Source organism: Pelmatolapia mariae, linkage group LG7 (assembly GCF_036321145.2).
Source record: "Pelmatolapia mariae isolate MD_Pm_ZW linkage group LG7, Pm_UMD_F_2, whole genome shotgun sequence".
NCBI classification, from domain to species: domain Eukaryota; kingdom Metazoa; phylum Chordata; class Actinopteri; order Cichliformes; family Cichlidae; genus Pelmatolapia; species Pelmatolapia mariae.
The window spans coordinates 36,950,644-36,969,685 of NC_086233.1; the positions used below are offsets into that span (position 1 = coordinate 36,950,644).

At 46.3% G+C, this 19,042-nt stretch overlaps 1 protein-coding gene across 6 annotated transcripts; it reads left to right on the forward strand.

Moving 5' to 3' along the window:
- Positions 1 to 471: 471 nt before the first annotated feature.
- LOC134631039 (fibroblast growth factor receptor 1-A-like) lies at positions 472 to 18,702 on the forward strand. Of its 6 annotated transcripts, none has more exons than XM_063478945.1 (17): positions 472 to 652; positions 5,157 to 5,286; positions 7,533 to 7,637; positions 7,716 to 7,888; positions 7,969 to 8,092; positions 8,235 to 8,425; positions 8,572 to 8,716; positions 8,798 to 9,000; positions 9,876 to 10,021; positions 10,357 to 10,478; positions 10,762 to 10,872; positions 10,973 to 11,163; positions 13,200 to 13,322; positions 13,406 to 13,476; positions 16,545 to 16,682; positions 17,086 to 17,191; positions 18,259 to 18,702. In XM_063478945.1, the coding sequence occupies exons 2-17, from the start codon at positions 5,190 to 5,192 to the stop codon at positions 18,352 to 18,354; spliced, it is 2,142 nt and encodes a 713-aa protein (XP_063335015.1). In that variant the 5' UTR covers positions 472 to 652; positions 5,157 to 5,189; the 3' UTR covers positions 18,355 to 18,702. The 6 variants fall into 6 exon arrangements, with proteins under 6 accessions (XP_063335015.1, XP_063335019.1, XP_063335018.1 ...); XM_063478949.1 differs by having other exon boundaries at positions 8,798 to 8,988; XM_063478948.1 differs by having other exon boundaries at positions 7,536 to 7,637.
- The last annotated feature ends 340 nt before the right edge of the window (positions 18,703 to 19,042 follow it).

A 19,042-nucleotide genomic window follows, 5' to 3' on the forward strand; every position in this document is an offset into this window, starting at 1 on the left:
CACTGAAGTCAAAACTGAAGCCACAAAACTTTGCAGAATTTCCAGAAACTGTAAATGGTCATGTAAAACTGTACAGCCCAACCACAACAACACTGACATATCAGTCTTTCAGATGAAGTTTCTTAATCCAATGACGTAAAGGTTTTGTTTTCTTTCTGTGTGTCTAAGAGGGGGCCAAAAGTGTTTGCCCTGGGCCACTTAGAAGATTAGTCTGGCTATGTTTAAACCAAACTTAAACCCAGCTATAAACACACCCAATAGCCCGATGTCCCATGCTGGAAGTTACAAGTGTGGGGACCTTTCTGTCCCCACATAGCGGCCGTATACACGCGTCCCCACAGCACCGGTAAAACCAGCCCTGCCACGGTGCGCTGGGGAGGAGGGGAAGAAACGCCCCCTGTGGGCGGGCCTTCCCGCTGACCGTGCACCGACAAACACCGTGAGGGACTGTGCTCTGCACGCGCGGCTCTCGGTGCGAAGAGCAAGAGGAGTTTGGATCACTCCGCCGGGGCTTTAACGTGAACTAGAGCCGCAGACGGAGTAGCGGGCAGGCTGCTGTTGGTGCCCAGTCCCGGGAATAACGCTGATTCCTCCGCAGACCGTGGAGCTCCACAGGTACTCTGATCTGAGGTTTAGCGGGATCTGTGTGTCTGTAAGTACTGCGAAAAACAGAGGTACTACTGCTCTGAGGAGGGAGGGGGCTCACTATTCTGAGGTCAGCTCAGATATGTTTGTACCTGTAGGGCTCTGAAGCTTCACAGCTTCACCTGCTCACAGGTACAGGTGTACTCTCTCTCTGACACGCACACCGGACCAGATGCTCCGACCAGGGGTTTACTGTGTGTGTGTGTGTGTGTGTGTGTGTGTGTGTGTGTGTGTGTGTGTGTGTGTGTGTGTACGGGTTCGTACTATCCTGGTGGGGACCAAAATCTGACTTTTACTATCCTGGTGGGGACTTTCTGCACCGTGGGGACCAAAATCCAGGTCCCCTCGGGGTTGAAAGCAATTTTCACACTCAAAATGCGGTTTTACTGTCAGGGTTACAATTAGGTTATGGTTAGGTTTAGGGTAAGGGTTAGGGTTAGGCATTCATTTTTAATGGTTAGGGTTAGGGTAAGGGGCTAGGGAAAGCATTATGTCAATGGGATGTCCCCACGAGGATAGCAAACCAGACATGTGTGTGTGTGTGTGTGTGTGTGTGTGTGTCTCATCCTTTATTACATGAAGAAAAATGAACAGTTTAATGTAAAATGATTAGTTTGAAAGCAGGAGGCTGGCACCAGAGTTGTGATGGTGTGGGTGGTGTAGGTGGTGTGGATCAGTGTAAAGCAAAAGCCACACACTTTTTCTTGTGCTGAGAGCGGAGCAGAGACTGATGCTGTGCTGGGAGAGGTCTGAATTGCAGTACTCTGACTCACAGTACACAGGACTCGAAGTATTTGAGTATCTGCTGCTAGCGTCCTGTGTTAGATACCACAGGGACCCTCACAGGTTGGGCTTTGCTGCAGCGTGAGGACCAAAAGCTTATTAGGCACAGGTGTTCCTAATATTTTGTCTGTGTTAGTGGGTCAGTGACAGCTGCAGGCTGTGTGTGAGTCCTCCTCTGTGCCAGCACACACACAATCATCATCATCATCGTCATCATCACCAGTGAGGTCAGAACAGAACACCTGAGCCTGTGAAGGTGTAGTTGGAGCTTGTTACAGTTTCCTGTTCCTGTTTGTGAGCTGTGAGTCTGTAAACAGGTTCACAGTGATCTCATCACTACCATCATCATCATCATCATCACTTTGCTTTAATCTTGAAATTTGCGAGCAGTAGGCATGACTTCAGGTGTCTGATGGGGTTTGAAGCATGTTTTGGCGTTTGTGTCAGAGACTGAAGCGCATTGCTTTGTGACTGGCTGTTTGCTCGCTCTCCTGCTTACTCGAGCGTGTCAGATTCACAAAAAGTCTCCTCCACCAACCAGATTAGTCTCAGAAATCCCAGATTGGTAAAAGCCTGGTGCTCAGCGTGGCTCGGTGATGATAAATTGGGTTCCTGGCAGCACTGGTGCGTCAGCCTCGCTTTGGCCAGGGTCAGATTGTTTCACCCTCACAGAAAAGTGGATTATTGAAGTGAAAGACACTCGGGTGGGTTTCTCTGAGGTCATAGCGTTACCGTGACACCAGGGAGACGCCTTAGTCATGCTCAGTCATTGCAGGAAGCCAAAATAGTTTATCAAATTAAAACTGGATTCATTGTACAGGACAGGAGCTACACAGGGTGGTTCTGCATCGTGCCAGTAGCTGAAAGCTCCAAATGGTTCCTTCCATCCTCAGATCCCTGCAGGAGAACCGCAGCTTCCTCTCATGTGAGCAGCTGGAAGTTTCTAGACACTTTTTCTAGACAATTTTTATTATAGCACGGAGAATATTTCTGAACTAGAGTAACCCTAATAATCATGAGTAACCACGAGCTCAGGCACTGATTCAAGCTTTAAGGTTATTTACCTCCGACCACATTAAAATGATCATTCTGTCTGTGAGTCTGTGATGGTGTGGATGGTGATGCAGGTGGTGTAGGTGTCTGTGAGTCGGTTCCTTCTGTAAACACTCATAAATAAGAATATGTGATGTTCAGACTGTAAGGATGGAGTGGAGAGGGTCAGGGTGGTGTTTGAGGTGAAGCTGTAGATCAGGGTGGTGTTAGGGAGAAGCTGTTTTGGGAGTGGATGTGTCAGATGGACAGGTGTACACAGTCTGCTGCAGGTAAGGTTTCATTCAGAGGGTCTGCTCTGACTGATGTTAGTGACGTGGAGGCAGCTTCCAAAATGACTCCTAATGAAAGCATCAGGCTGGTTTAAGACACCACCCTCATCATCCATCAGCATTACCCCAACTTAGCTGACCCATCACACCCGAGTTCAAATCACACTTGGGTTGAGGAAAAAGTCATCATCCGGGCTCAGAAATGAGGAGCGGAAGTCGTAGAGATGTATCTGGATCCAGTTTTCATGTTTAAAGATTTTTTAGTTAAAGAAAATAAAGAAAGCACCAAAACTGAAGAGAGCTGCACCACAGATATTACAGACAATCAACAATAATCAATAAAAATCAACAATAATCAGAGTTCAGCGATACTTTGGATGGAGCTGAGGCTCACACAGGACCACATCTCAGCTCTGAAACTCAGAGAGGATGGGCCGTGAAGTCCTCAGTGACAGGATGCTTCACTGTTTGACTCCCAGTGCAACAATGCTGGTGTGAGTGTGTATGTGTGTTGTATGAATGGTGTCTTCACACGGGGGGTCTCATCCCGGTTGGTTGGGGCTGAAACAAATGAGCCTGGAGGTGTCTTGGAGGCATAATGGAGGTGTAATGGAGGCGTCCTGTCAGATGCTGCTTGTCTTGGTCAGTCAGGAGGAGCTGTTCATTCCTGCTGCTTCAGCTCCTTCAGTTTCGTCTACTCACCACAGGCATGAATGTCAGGGTCATCCTTTGAACTGTTCTTTCTCCAGTGGAATAGCTGTGCAGCATGCGTCTTTAACGACTTTAAAGAAAAAGTTTGGGTTTTCTCTGATCCACACAGGTACATACGCTATATCGCCAAGAGTATTCAGTCACCCATCCAGATCATTGGTGTTCCATCACTTCCATGCCCATAGGTGTACAAAATCAAACACCTAGGCATGCAGACTGCTTCTACAAAGATCTGTGGAAGAATGGGTGGCTCTCAGGAGCTCAGTGAACTCCACCGTGGTACTGTGATAGGATGTTACCTTTGCAACAAGTCTAGCGTGAAGTTTCCTCTACTAAATATTCCACAGTCAGCTGTTAGTGGGATTATAACAGAGTGGAAGTGATTAGGAACGGCAGCAGCTCAGCCACTGAGTGGTTGGCCACGTAAACTCACAGAGCAGAGTCAGTGGATGCTGAGGATCAAAGTGCACAGAGGAACTTTCTGTCGAGTTAGTCGCTAAGGACCTCCAAACTGTTTGGCACAGGGAATAGTTTGGGGATGGAGCTTCCTGTTTCAGTATGACTGCACATCAGTGCAAAAGCCATAAAGACATGGATGAGCGAGTTCGGTGTGGAAGAACTTGACTGGCCTGCACAGAGTCCTGACCTCAACCCGACAGAACACCTTTGGAATAAATTAGAGCAGACACTGAGAGCCAGGCATTCTCTTCCAACATCAGTGTCTGACCTCACAATGTGCCTTTGGAAGAATGGACAGAAATTCCCATAAACAATCCTAAACCTGTGGAAAGCCTTCAGCTGTTATAGCTGCAAAGGGTAGCTGAGATTTATATTAAACCCTATGGACAGGTGGATGTCACTCAAGCTGTGTGTGTGTGTGTGTGTGTGTGTGTGTGTGTGTGTGTGTGTGTGTGTGTGTGTGTGTGTGTGTGTGTGTGTGTATGCGTGTGTGAAGTGAGTGCTTTTGGCAGTGTGTCTGTTCACACTCACTGATATTTGGTTAAATATCTCTTAGCAGCTGCACATCAACCAAACTCTTCTGGTATCCATCAAAAGCTCTGGCTGATATCAGACCACGCTCCTTGTCAAAACTGGTGAAGTTAATTTCAATTGGTTGGTTTCCTGGCACAGATTTAAACAAAGTTCCTAAATGTTGCGGCGCGTTGAGGTTGGAGCTTTAGAAAGTTTATTCATGACCGCAATCATTGTATGCAGTTTGTGCTGCTGGAGTCACCTCAGAGGGGTCAAAGGTCATCAGCAGCCGTAGACAAAACATGAATGATGCTGTGGTGCATGTGAGTGTGAGCTTCAGTCATCCTCTTTTCACATTTCCTCACAGCTCGTTTGTTTTATTGACTTCCTGTTTTCATTTTATGATCGTACATTTAAACAAACTAAATGATAATAATGATAAAAAGTGTATTAAGTTTAAGTTGAAGCACTATTTTCTGTATTTTTAAACTTTTATAAGGTAGAAAAAAGCTTTTAAAACTGGAACAAACCCTCCCTGTGGCAGCGTTTTGCACATTTCGGATTCTTCTGCTCACCAATCATTCACATCATACAGTACACAGCCTTTTAATTTCAAACTGACAGCTATCTGAAGCAGGCAGATTTCCATCCTCGGTGACCTGCACTAGTCTGACTCTCAGAGAAAGCAGGAAGTCTGACATTGTGTGTCTGTTGTCGCTGCAGTGTGTTCGGAGCACGTCGCTGTGTTGGGACACGATGTCCTGCCCTCACCGCCTCCTGCTGGTTCTGCTAGTTCTGCTGGTTCACGACCCTCCGGCTCAGTCCAGGCCAGCCACAGAGGACACACGCACAGGTGAGGAGCATCTGAGGTCTGAGGGTGGACACCATGACTGAAAGACGTATCTAAAGTCACTTTTCAGACACCTCCTACAGTCCTGAGATTGCTTCATTTAAACTTGAATTAAAGCCGTGTTTAATGTCCCAAACTCAGACACGTCAGTATAACTGACACCAGCGAGCAGCAGCAAATCCTCACAGTTAGACAGCTGGCTTTAGCATTTCAGTTTAACTGGATCCAGGATCCCAGCGTGGAACGAGACGATGTAGCCTCCTGATGGAGGCTTGAAGCAGTTAGAGCCATTCATACATGTAAACACTGAGGCTGAGCTCTGAGCTGTGACAGCCCTGCTGTAAGACCCTGGTGTTTATGGAAGATATTACTAAACTAACTAATCCAAACTCCTAAAATTCAGTTGAAGATTTGTCAGAGAAGTGCATCTCTCTTCTTGGAGACTCTGAAGCAGGTGAATATTTGGTATTTATGCATTTTATTAATTTATGAAACCAAACTGAAGCATGTGCAGGTGAATTTCTGCAGTGAAGTAAAGCGGGGTGTCGTCGGCGTGGCTGCAGCTTCAGACGCTGTTAAATGTGGGAGTTATGATAAACACATAAACACTTTTCTGAAAAACTGAAATGAAAGCGAAACGCTATAAACTCACAAATATTCTCTTAACAGAGAATCTGAGACACAATAACTTGTTTCTTTTAATTGGCTTTTTTTACTGTCACTGTCACTGGCTTTTATTACTATTTTTAGCCTGAAGCAGAGAGCTGTGGTTATCTGAATAACCACAGTTCATGGTTAAAGCCTGGTGCTCAGCGTGGCGCTGTGATGATAAATCGGGTTCCTGGCAGCGCCGGTACGTCAGCCTCTTTTTAAGTGCTGCAGCGCTTGTTTGGGCCTCGCCCTCCTTTGTTTGAGGCTCGTTCACATCTGATCTTGACTGTGGTCGCGGTGTTTCTGTCTCCACATTATATAAAAGCTCCTAAAAGTTTCCAATGAGAGAAGTTCTGTAACAGGAAAGTGACTTTTCAAGGTTTGGTTGTTTGTGGCTGCAAAGCATCTGAAAGCGTTTAGAGTGATTTTTCCTGGTGAGAGCGAGGACAGCGCTCAGACTGGTCCTGTGAGAACACATGAAGCGCTGTGCAGCACAGACACAACAAACATGCTTGCCTCGGGTGGTGTGTGTGTGTGTGTGTGTGTGTGTGTGTGTGTGTGTGTGTGTGTGTGTGTGTGTGTGTATGTGGGTGGGTATGTGCCGGTCCAACCATCTGGACTCCAGCTGAGTGTTTGAATCTGTAGTTTCTTGTTTTGCTCGGCTCAGGTTGAAGCCACGCCTCCTTGTGGCAGACGCAGTAACAGAAAACGATCCTGAGCTGGTTTCTCGTAAACAGCGTCCCTGTCTCACTGTTCTTCTCTGATGTGTTTACCAGGAGCTGTACTTTCAGAGCCACAGAGCCTCTTACACCGTCAGTCTACAGCAGAAGGCCTTCCAGGCTCCTGATGCTGGTTTGGTTTTCTGTTTGTGACCGTTGGTCAGAGAATATGAAACAGCTGAGGATATTTCTTTGAAGCGTTTAAGCTGAAACTGTTCTGCTCACTTCCTGCTCCAGGTTTCATTCTCAGACTCTCCCAGAGCTGCTCTGCATGATTCACAGTTCATAATAATCCCTCTTTATCTGACCCTGGGCCTCGGTCCTCTGTCTGAAACCAGCTGCTATAGGTTTGTCTTGTTGAAAACCGACCTCCTGATCTGGAACGAAAGTCTTCTAAAGCTGTTGCCCTGTTTACAGTTAGCAGTTTATTTCAGCCACATGTTAAATGTGCACATTTCACAAGCTGATGTTTCCCATCAGGTCTTACAGATTCATTTTGGCATTACACTTCTTCTGGTATGAGCTTTTCCACAGAATCAAAGCATCAAGAGGGGCACCTCAGTGTCAACCATATATTTGATTTGTGTAACATACTGGGATATTTAAAATTAGAATGCTTTTATATAGTATATAGCTTCTGTTCTGTCTTGGAGTGTTGTGACATCACTGCTTCTGGGATTACTAAAGTGTTTTGATTCCGATTCATGTCTAAAAAGGGCCGGATGTTAGTTTATTCTTCTGAATGTGGAATCAGACCGTCTGATGTCCTCTGAGATGCTCTCAGTCATCTTCCTGTGATACACATCATGTGTGGTCATTGAGGTTAATGGAGAACTGTAAAAGCTGCATGCTTTAAACTTACTGCCTTTTATTTTGAAGCAGACACTGTGAAATCCTCCGAAGACGAAGAAGATGACGAGTCTTCGTCAGAGGAAAACAAGCTGTCCGACGAGCTGTCGACGAGCAGCGAGAAGCTGCAGCAGCGTAAGCTTCAAACTGCTCTCTCTCTCTCAGACAGGTGTTTGTAATCAGGATGCTTACGTCGCTGTGTCTCCTCGTTAGCGCTGGAGCCGCAGTGGGTGATGCCAGACAAGATGGAGAAGCTGCTTCACGCCGTTCCTGCAAGCACGACGGTGAAGTTTCGATGCCAAGCAATGGGAAACCCGCTTCCCTCCCTGCGCTGGTACAAGAACGGGAACGAGCTGAGGAAGGACCAACGAATCGGAGGCTACAAGGTGAGTTTGTGACATCAGAGGAAGCTTCAGAGTTAGTTTTCCTTTTCATCCTTTTCGTTTACCTGTGTTCTGTCCTTCAGATCAGAGACCACATGTGGACTCTAATTATGGAGTCAGTGGTTCCTTCTGATAAAGGGAACTACACCTGTGTGGTGGAGAACGAATATGGAAGCCTGCGACACACTTACCAGCTGGATGTAGTCGGTAAGAGTGATGGTGAACATTTCAGGCACAGCCGAAGCTCTATGAAACCCCATATTCCTCCAAACTGAACAAAAACACAGCAAATCATCATTCTTGTCCTCTTATTTTACCTCTGTCTTTATCTCCATCCTACCTGTTTCAGAGCGCTCTCCTCACAGGCCCATCCTGCAGGCCGGGCTGCCAGCCAACCAGACGGCAGTGGTTGGCAGCAACGTGGATTTTGTGTGCCGCGTCTTCAGCGACCCACAGCCTCACATCCAGTGGCTCAAACACATCGTCATCAACGGCAGCAAAGTGGGACCGGACGGACTGCCCTACGCTCGTGTTCTCAAAGTATGGAAAGCTGATATAAATGTAGTCAAACTTGTTCCCTTTACATCCCGATCACACCTCAGGGGATACCTGCGTGCTGCCTGGATAGCAGCGCTTTACATAAACATGAATAATCCCAGGAGCGCCGCTCCCTTTGTCTCTCTTAGACTGCCAACGTGAACGCCACAGACAGAGAGATGGAGGTGCTGAATCTGAGGAGCGTAACTCTGGAAGACTCTGGAGAGTACACCTGCCTGGCCGCGAACTCCATTGGGGTGTCTCACCACTCTGCGTGGCTCACTGTGGTCGATGGTATGTGAAGGTTTGCAGTTTTGCCACGCACAGAAACGAGCTCAAATCTCTGTTAAGGTTCCTGATGTGATCTCTCCTCAGACCCTCCGCCCTCCCCACTGACCTCGCAGGCGTACCTGGAGATCTTCATCTACTGCCTTGGGTTTTTCATCATCATCGTCCTCACCGCCACAGCAGTCATCTGCAGGCTCTGCTGTGTCCCGAAGAAAAGTGACTTCAGCAACCAGCTGGTCGTGCAGAAATTAGCCAAGAGCATGCCTCTGAAGAGACAGGTGAGGAGACAGGTGAGGCGCCCTCGCTCTCTCCTTTTTAAGATGTGCTCTCAAACGCGCACCCTAAACCAGATAACTCATTAGCTGGAGAGGAAATTGCGTATCACAAATTTAGAAGATCATCATTTAGCCTGGAGAAATAGTTTGCTGCTCTGCAAAGCCAGAACATTTTACTATTTCATTGATTGAAGAAAATAGGAACAACCCTAGGTTTCTCTTCAGCACTGTAGCCAGGCTGACAAAAAAGTCAGAGCTCTGTTGCGAGTTAGCCCATAGCTGCACCATGATGCAGCCCCATGCGTGGGGCGATCCGCGCTAACTCGCTAACGGAGATTTGCTGCGTTAATGCGGTTATGGCGTTAGCATCATTCTAACGAGATTAACGCTGACAGCACTACTTCAAACTTTCCTTTTTTAATAAAGAATATAGTTAGGGCTGGATCACGTGACCGTGAATCCTCCCTTAGTTGTGCTGCAATAGGTGTAGGCTGCTGGGGGATTTCCATGATGCACTGAGTGTTTCTTCACTCACATGTGTTTGTACCTCTCTGCATTGAATCATTAGTTATCATTCATCTTTGGCTCTCTTCTACAGCATGTCTTTGTCCCATCTTCCTCCCCAACTGTCTGCCCCTCCCTTAACCTGGTTCTGCTGGAGGTTTCTTCCTGTTAAAAGGAAGTTTTTCCTTCCCATTGTTGCCAAGCGCTTGCTCACAGGGGATCATATGGTTGTTGTTTTTTTTTCTGTTTCTTTTGTATTATTGTAAAGTCTTTACTTTACTTTACTTTTGTAAAGTCTTTACTTTACAATATAAAGCACCTTGAGGTTACTATTGTTGTGATTTGGTGCTGTATAAATAAAATAGAATTGAATTCTACGTCCACAGGTGTCAGTCGAGTCGTCGTCCTCACTGCAATCGGGGATGTGTTTGATGCGTCAGTCTCGTCTCTCCAGCGCGGCCACCACCGTCCTGGTGGGCGCGTCGCAGTACGAACTTCCCTACGACCCTGCGTGGGAGCTGCCTCGTGACCGGTAACCACGCCTTTTCTGCCCCTCGCCCCTCCCAATCTGCACTTGAGATTGCTGCAGCAATTGACATCAGGGCAAAGACTGCACTGTTATTTCTTCATCTGTTACATTCTAATGTAACCTGCCTGTCTCTGTGACCTTTGACCTATCACTAACACGACCAAACAACCAGCTTACAGACTGAGTTGGAGAGCTCACTGTCACTGAGCTGCACAGCATGTTTCTGAAATTACGTCAGCCTCGTCTTCTCGGTCTGTCCTTAAGGTTTAAATATAATGAAAGTGAGAGTGAGTTCAGCGTGCTCCTGTATCTGCTGACCGTTTGTTTGTCGTCCTCAGGCTGACTCTGGGGAAGCCTCTGGGCGAAGGCTGCTTCGGTCAGGTGGTTCTGGCCGAGGCCATCGGGATCGACAAAAACAAACCGACACGGGTCACCAAAGTCGCCGTGAAGATGCTCAAAGGTGAGAGAACTTGCAGGCAGCAGTTTAGGGTGAAAGATGCCCCCTGCAGCTGCCTCTTTGCAACCCACCTCCACCCTAGCTTCTCCATTCCAGCTTGTGTGTGTGCCCCTAATAAAATAAATGCAAATTACTTTAGAAGGAAGTAAAGTTCTGACTGTCGTGGTGCTCAGTGAAGTCTCAGCAGAGCTCCAAATATAAATGTGGAAACTTGTGCAAGTGTGAGCTGCAGGGGGCATGACATTGAGGTTGTCGCTGAAAGATTACGTGTTGTTGCTGCGTGCAGCCGATGCCACGGAGAAGGATCTGTCTGACCTCATCTCTGAAATGGAAATGATGAAGATGATCGGCAAACACAAGAACATCATTAACCTGGTGGGCGCCTGCACGCAGGACGGTGAGCGCCGCCGCGTCTGAGGTCTTTAAATTCCTGCCTTGTGACTATTTGATATTAACGCGTTTCTTTCATTCTCTCGGGTCGCCGTGACCCGGAGCAGGTCCTCTCTATGTGGTGGTGGAGTACGCTGCACAGGGTAATCTGAGGGAGTATCTGCGAGCTCGCCGGCCGGTCGGGGTGGAATACTGGAGCGGCTCCAGGCAGGCGTCGCTGGGCAGCCTGGAGGTCAGGGAGCTGGTGTCGGCAGCGTACCAGGTGGCCCGAGGGATGGCATACCTCGCATCAAAGAAGGTCAGAGAGACTTTTCATCATCAGGGCGCAGACTCTGCTCCTTTTCATGCTTGAACGATCTTGTGAACTCTGTGGGCATCGGTTTTCTTTTGCCAGTAAACACAGAGCGTCTGACGAGAAACCTGACACACGCAGTGCAGAAATATACTCACAGCCACTTTATTAGGTACACCCATCTCCATACGTTTATTCCTGGACTCTGCTGCTCAGAAGAATCATGCTTCAGTTTAATTCCATTTCATTTAAGTAGCACCAAGCACAGTAACAGGTGCCTCGAGGTGTTTTATATTGTGAGATAAAGACCCTACAATTATAACTGATCATCATTTTTTTGTCTTGTGCTGCGTCTTGGTGCAAACTTACTAAAAATATGGAGCTGGATGAACTGAAGGGGTCTCCAGCAATGTTCCCTCTAATTTTTCATGTGTCTGAGCGAACACACAAACTCCCTGAGCGAACCCTTGGACCACTGTGAGCGACATCAGACGTGTGCACTGTGGTCACGCCAGCATCTAATCAATCCAAGTGACATGGTTTATTAATATAATCAAATTACAGCATTTACATTTATGTTAGACTACATTTAATTAACTGCTTTAGCCCACTTACAATGAAAATTTAAAAAAATCTAGTCATTGACCTGTGTAGTATGTTAACACTATTGGAAGTAAAAATAACTTGAACTCCAATTTCGAAAACACAACTTTCTTTTTTTTTTTCTTTTTTTTTTTTTATAAAGCTCTGACTTGTATTGTGAGTCTGTGGTCTGGGAGAGAGTCCTGTAACTCTGTCTGCAAAATATAGTATATAATGACCAATGCTGGGCAATTAATTATATAGTTACTTCTTCAAAAAAGTAACCGAGTTTGGCAAACAAAGTTTTTTGCAGCTTTTTTTTTTTTTAATGCACTGTTTACAGAACAATCAGCTGTTCTGCATCAAATCTGATGCCACACAAATTATTTGTGCCACTCCAAAAAATAATTTCTGTCCACTATGAGATAAAGGAGAACAACAGCCTGATACCTGCAGGCCTGACAACAGGAGATGTATCACTCCTGTAACACCTGTAACATTCAGCAGTCGCCTCATTGTTCTGACACACACAACAAAACTATTGACTACACTACACACTAACTACACAAGATTTGCGCTAAACGTCGCAGATCTCTCACATCTCAAAACACAACCGTGACTCCTAAAACTTCCCCCCGTTTCTTAACAACTAGATGCCACGTTGCCATATCATTTTTTGATTGGTCGACATGGTACTTTTGTGGACGAATAGGAAAGGAAGAGGGGGGTGGGGTTTGTTTTTGCTCACAGGCGGAGAGTGCTTTCGAGCGTTTTCCTTATAAAACGCTGTTTTTACCGTTTCTTGCCACAGTAAATATAAACAACGATAGTATTCAGGAAGAAAACCAAACATTGCATATATTTTTATCATAACTCTGGTTTTACATGGCCTATCAACACAATTTAAAAACTGGTATAAAGTCCCCACTTTTTCCGTCAATTGTTCCCTCTGTCCTGCTCACATCTCCAATGGTTGTACACGTTGTCATTAATGTGGCTTCACTCCACATCAGCCACGCCGCTTTGACAGCTCAAACACCGGTGTCGGCACATAAGGACGCTGTCATAGCCTGTCAACGACGTTGATTAGCTGCGCATATACATGAATGTGAATCGCGTGATTGGTTGGACTATGGGATAAGGTGGCATCGTTCTAAACCCATACAGGAGCAGCCAGTCACTTACTGACTAACACTGCAAAACAGAATTGTTAAAGTATTAATTTTTATTTCAATTCAGGTTAGATTTTTTTTTTGTGCGCAACAGAGATTTTCTGTGCGCAGAGACCGTGCCAGCAGTGCGCAATTGCGCACGTGCGCAGCTTAGAGGGAACATTGGTCTCCAGCCTTTATTCTTTAAGAATAAAAGGGGGAGGGGGGTAGCTGTGTTGTGAGTGTATTGGGTTGTCGATTGAATTCCCGGTGTCATGATGTAAAGGCTGATCCTCCCCTGTGCTTCAGTGCATTCACAGAGACTTGGCGGCCCGGAACGTTCTAGTCACCGAAGACAGCGTAATGAAGATCGCCGACTTCGGTCTGGCTCGAGACATCCACCACATCGACTACTACAAGAAGACCACCAATGTAAGTCGGACAGACTTTTATTTTGGGGGGGTGAAAGCCAAAGGTGACAGGGTGCTGATCTTTGGGTTTGAATGTGTCCGCAGGGTCGGTTGCCAGTGAAGTGGATGGCGCCGGAAGCTTTGTTTGACCGAATCTACACACACCAGAGCGACGTGTGAGTCCTCTGAAGCCTACTGAGCACTTGAACCAAGACTTCCTCTTCCTGTGATTTCACAGCATTTTACGGCTTCCTGTTTTTTGAGCTCATCACATCATGTTTAATGTGTGTTTTTAAAATAATTTTCACTGGTAGGGAGAAGCAGTCTCAGCAGAGATGCCTAGACCTCGCTCTGTCTTCCTCCTCCTCCCCAGTAGTGCTATGTGATACAAAGTAAATACAGTCTATCTCAGCGTCTGTAGTTTAACTGTGCTGCAGGCTGGAAACAAAGCAGACAGTCAGCACAGACGTGTTTCATAGCTCATGTTTGGGGTGTATATATATAATTATTTAAAAAATGATTTAACACACTTCAGTGAGCTGAAAATATGCTGCTACAGTAACAGCTACAGTATCTCACAAAAGTGAGTACACCCCTTAAATTTGTGTAAATATTTTATTGTATCTTTTCATGGGACAACATTAAAGATATGACACAATGTAAAGTAGTCAGTGTGCAGCTTGTATAACGGTGTAAATTTGCTGTAATCTCAAAATAACTCAACACAACATTAATGTCTAAACCGCTAGTAACAAAAGTGAGTACACGCCTAGGTGAAAATGTCCAAACTGGGGCCAAAGTGTCAATATTTTGTGTACCTATCATTATTTTCCAACACTGCCTTAACTCCGTTAGTCATGGAGTTCACTAGAGCTTCACAGGGTGCCGCTAGAATCCTCTTCCACTCCTCCATCATGGAGGTGGTGGATGTTAGAGACCTTGTGCTCCTCCACCTTCCATTTGAGGATGCCCCACAGATGCTCAATAGGGTTTAAGTCTGGAGACATGCTTGGCCAGTCAAGTACCTTTACCCTCAGTTTATTTAGCAAGGCACTGGTCTTTTTGGAGGTGTGTTCAGGGTTGTTATCATGTTGGAATACTGTCCTGTGGCCCAGTTTCTGAAGGGAGGGGATCGTGCTCTGCTTTAGTAAGTTACATGTTGGCATTCATGGTTCCCTCAATTAACTGTAGCTCCTCAGTGCCAGCAGCACTCATGCAGCCCCAAACAATGACAATCCCACCAACATGCTTGACTGTAGGTAAGACACCCTTGTCTTTGTACGCCTCACCTGGTTGCCGCCACACATCCCTGACACCATCTGAACCAAATAAGTTTATCTTGGTCTTATCAGACCACAGGTAATCCATGTTCTTAGTCTGCTTGTCTTCAGCAAAGTGTTTGCAAACCTTCTTGTGCATTATCTTTAGAAGAGGCTTCCTTCTGGGACAACAGCCATTTGATGCAGTGTGTGCCATATGGTCTGAGCACTGACAGGCTGACCTTCCATGCCTTCAATCTCTGCAGCAATGCTGTCAGCACTCATACATCTATTTTTAAAAGACAACCTCTGGATATGACGCAGAGCACGTGCACTCAACTTCTTTGTTCGACCATGGCGAGGTTTGTTCTGACTGGAACCTGTCCTGTTAAACTGCCGTATGGTCTTGGCCACCGTGCTGCAGCTCAGTTTCAGGATGTTGTCAATATTCTTATAGCCTAGGCCATCTTTATGTAAAATAACAATCCTTTTTTTCAGATCCTCAGAGAATTCTTTGGCCTGATGTGCCATGTTAGACTTCCAGTGACCAGTATGAGAGTGTGAGAGCAATAACACCAAATTCAAGACACCTTCCGGTTTGCACCTGAGACCTTGTAACACTAACAAGTCACATGACACCAGGGAGGGAAAATGGCAAATTGGGCACAATTTAGACATTTTCACTTAGGGCTGTACTCACTTTTGTTGCCAGCGGTTTAGGCAATAATAGCTGTATGTTGAGTTATTTTGAGGGGACAGCAAATTTACACTGTTGTACAAGCTGCACACTGACTACTTTACATTGTATCAAAGTGTCATATCTCCTATGAAAAGATACAATAAAATATTTACACAAAAATGTGAGGGGTGTACTAACTTTTGTGAGATACTGTATAATGGCCAAAAACACTTTCACATTAGATGATGCTGTCTCTCAACTCTCAGTCATGACCGATGACATGACTGAAACATCGCTTTCACCTCTGTGTGAGCCACTTGGATATTCTTTCTCTCTCTGAAGTACTGTGACCTCTGACCTTTGTGCTGGGTGTGAGGGGTTTCCTTCCAGCAGCATCGTGTTTGCAGTGTTTTCACGTACAGCTGTGAAGTAGCTCTACACGCACTGCAGCCTGCACAGCTCCTCTCAGTGCTGCTCATGTGACCGCAGGGCGACTAATCACAGCAGAGCAGGGAGGAGGGGGCAGAGAAAAGCGTGCCTGCATGAGAGGAGGGGTGGCTGCAGACACGCCTGTTGTCTGATGAACGGGTACAACACTGAACAAACTTAAGTACTGATCTGATACCGATACCTGTGTTGCCACCGATACTGTCGATACTTGATCAGTCCGCCCGCCCCTACAGCCCGGCGTGTCCTGGGTCTGCACTGGGGTCTCCTCCAATTAGACCTGAAACTCATCATGAGGAGGCATCCTGTTCAGATGCTGAACCTGCCTCCTTTTTATGTGGAGGAGCAAATCTGCTCTGAGCTCCTGAACTCCCGTCCCTGAATCCCCTCTGGAAGCTCATTCCCACGGTCGTGCTCACGGGTGAGGGCAGGAACGTAGAACGAGCTGTAAATCTGCAACTTCGCCCTCAAAGCTCAACACAAATGTCTGTCAATCACCCGCTCCGCTCTCCTCCGACTCGTGAAACTCATCCCAGCCTGGAGTGGACCTCCACCCTGTTCCTACTCCACCCCAGCAGAAGGTGACGTTAAAGCAGCAAGTAGCTGTTTGGCAGCTCCGATCTATGGAGTGTGAAATTAGACGCTGGTGCTAAAGATCATGGGTTAATGTTTACATGTTTGATGGTTCAGATGTCGTCTTCAGCTGAAGCAGAGAAATAGAAATAGTGATATAGAGAAATAGAGAAATAGTTAGCTATTTAATATTTCAATTATTAATAAATGAGGATTTTTATGAGTTATTTTCATGTGACAGTTGGAAGCAAATTACAGAGCTGCTTGTTCACCTCTGTGTTCACAGCTGGTCGTTCGGGGTCCTGCTGTGGGAGATCTTCACCCTCGGGGGGTCTCCGTACCCCGGCGTCCCTGTCGAGGAGCTCTTCAAGCTGCTGAAGGAGGGACACCGCATGGAGAAGCCATCGGCGTGCCCTCAGGAGCTGTGAGTACATCATCACATGAAACGCTTCAGTCTGACACTTAAGCAGAGGAGCCGGTCATTCCTGGAAAACTCAGCAGAAGAGTCAGCTTCATTAAATGCCAATATCTGAAAACATGAGACCTGGAGGATGAGCCGACTTTAAAAATCCAACATTTACGACTTTTATGCTCTAAATTCACTTGAAACTAGTCAAACAAGTATCTCCAGACAGCTGCAGCTAACAAACCTTCAGCCAAATCTGAAGGTCGCTTGTGTAGTCGCACGTGACTGCATGTAAATAAGGAAACAGAGACACAGCTGCAAACATCTGTGATCAAAAGAGGATATTTCGTTTTATTTGGTATTGTGTTCGTTGATGTGTTGATCCGACCTGCGCAGTAAAGCGTGTGTTGCGTGCTCTCAGGTATCTGATGATGCGGGACTGCTGGCACGCCGTCCCGTCCCGCAGGCCGACCTTCCAGCAGCTGGTCGAGGATTTGGATCGAACTGTCTCCATCATGGCCAACCAGGTGACTTGTCGTTTCTTTGTTAAGGAGTAAAACCTGCAAATATCCTCCACTTCAGCTGTTTCTCTTCAGTTGGTCCCTCTCGTTCCTCTTTAAACATTTAACTGATGGGTGGAGCACTCGCTAACCATCAGGAAGACTGAGACAGTTATTTTATTATTTCTGTAAATTTAAAGTTATCTGTGAGCTGCTGTGAAATTTATACCACAGTCTGTGTTGTCTAAGGAGCTTGGAAAGAAAAGCGTCTGGACTTCTTAAAGTTGCTTGAAGACGTTTCACCTCTCATCCGAGAAGCTTCTTCAGTTCTAAGGTCAAATGGCCGAGAGTCCCAGATTTAAACCCAGTGGGAGTATCCCCCCAAAGAGGGACAAAGGACCCCCTGGTGATCCTCTAATCACATGAGCCAAGGTGTGAAAGCGGGTGTGGGACCTAATCAGCCAGGGTTTCGGGTGAGCTCATTGTTAAACCTGGCCCCACCCTACCCTATTTAACAATGAGCTCACCCGAAACCCTGGCTGATTAGGTCCCACACCCGCTTTCACACCTTGGCTCATGTGATTAGAGGATCACCAGGGGGTCCTTTGTCCCTCTTTGGGGGGATACTCCCACTGGGTTTAAATCTGGGACTCTCGGCCATTTGACCTTAGAACTGAAGAAGCTTCTCGGATGAGAGGTGAAACGTCTTCAAGCAACTTTAAGAAGTCCAGACGCTTTTCTTTCCAAGCTCCTTAGACTACGATGACCTGGATGACTGAGAACCTTCACAGACACACAGTCTGTGTTGGTTTTCTCTCATCTTAGTTGCAGTTGGCTAACGCAGAGCTGTGTGACTGCCTCAGTGCTGAAGCCTCTGCTGGACGTCAGAGGAACTGCAGCTTTGCTTTGACCTTTCAAAAACGTGGGGTCATGATTGTATTCATTTATTTGAAGCGGCGTGGGTCTCTTGGCGAGAGAGCATTGATGTGACATTGAGCAAAGAAAAGTTAGAAGCGAGTTTTGGCGTCATGTGACAGAGCTAAAGTCTCCAGAGCTTCCACTTCCTGTTCTAACTTGTGATTCTGCCTCTTCAGGAGTACCTGGACCTGGCCGTTCCTCTGATCCAGTACACTCCGGTCCAGTACTCCCCGGTCAGCGCCTCCTCAGCTTACTCCTCCATCTCCACATAATCCTCCCGGGAGCCATTCTCCTTCCTGAATCATCTTCCTCCCGTTTCCTGCACAGCGGTGGCGGCGGTGGCTCTGGGACGAGCTGCTTGGCTGCGGCCTGATGTGAAGAACAGCTGGACTGAGCCGAGCTCAGGAAACAGCACGGACTGACGAGACGTCCTCAGTGTGAATATTGTACATAAAGTTTGTCTCATCTGAGAAACGGGACATGAAAGGGTCAAGGTGGGAGCGAGAGTCTGTATAAATGTATAAATGTGTAAAACTCAAATCTCCCTGATGCTCCTGAATGCCTCGTTTATGGATTTTCTTTCTTGGATCTGTAAAATAACTGATTAACATATTAAAATATCAGAGTTTTTAATGCTTTGTGGATTAAATGTGAGTTATTCTTTAGAATAACTTCATGAGCAGCTGTTTGTTTCCTCAGAAAGTGAAACGATGAGTCTAAGGAAGCACGGACATTAGAAAATGTCTCTGATGATTGTTTTTTTTTTCTAGTCTTTGTTTTCGTCATAATAACTAAGGTCAGCTTTAGTTTGAGCTGTAATAACTTTGATCACATCATCCTGGTGCAGACGAGAGGATCGGTTGCAAGCGCGTTCATAAATGGTTTCTTATAGAGTTCTGTCTAAATATATATTTGAATGATATTGGGTTTGAGATGGTGTGGCGCAGAAGGACGGCCTCA

What these genes read in the sequence shown, in the direction of transcription:
- LOC134631039 (XM_063478945.1), top strand. Translation starts at nt 5,190, where the DNA reads ATGTCCTGCCCTCACCGCCTCCTGCTGGTTCTGCTAGTTCTGCTGGTT. An exon ending in GGGCGCCTGCACGCAGGACG is followed by an intron (nt 10,873 to 10,972) that starts GTGAGCGCCGCC and finishes GACCCGGAGCAG; the next exon opens with GTCCTCTCTATGTGGTGGTG. An exon ending in TCGGCGTGCCCTCAGGAGCT is followed by an intron (nt 16,683 to 17,085) that starts GTGAGTACATCA and finishes GCGTGCTCTCAG; the next exon opens with GTATCTGATGATGCGGGACT.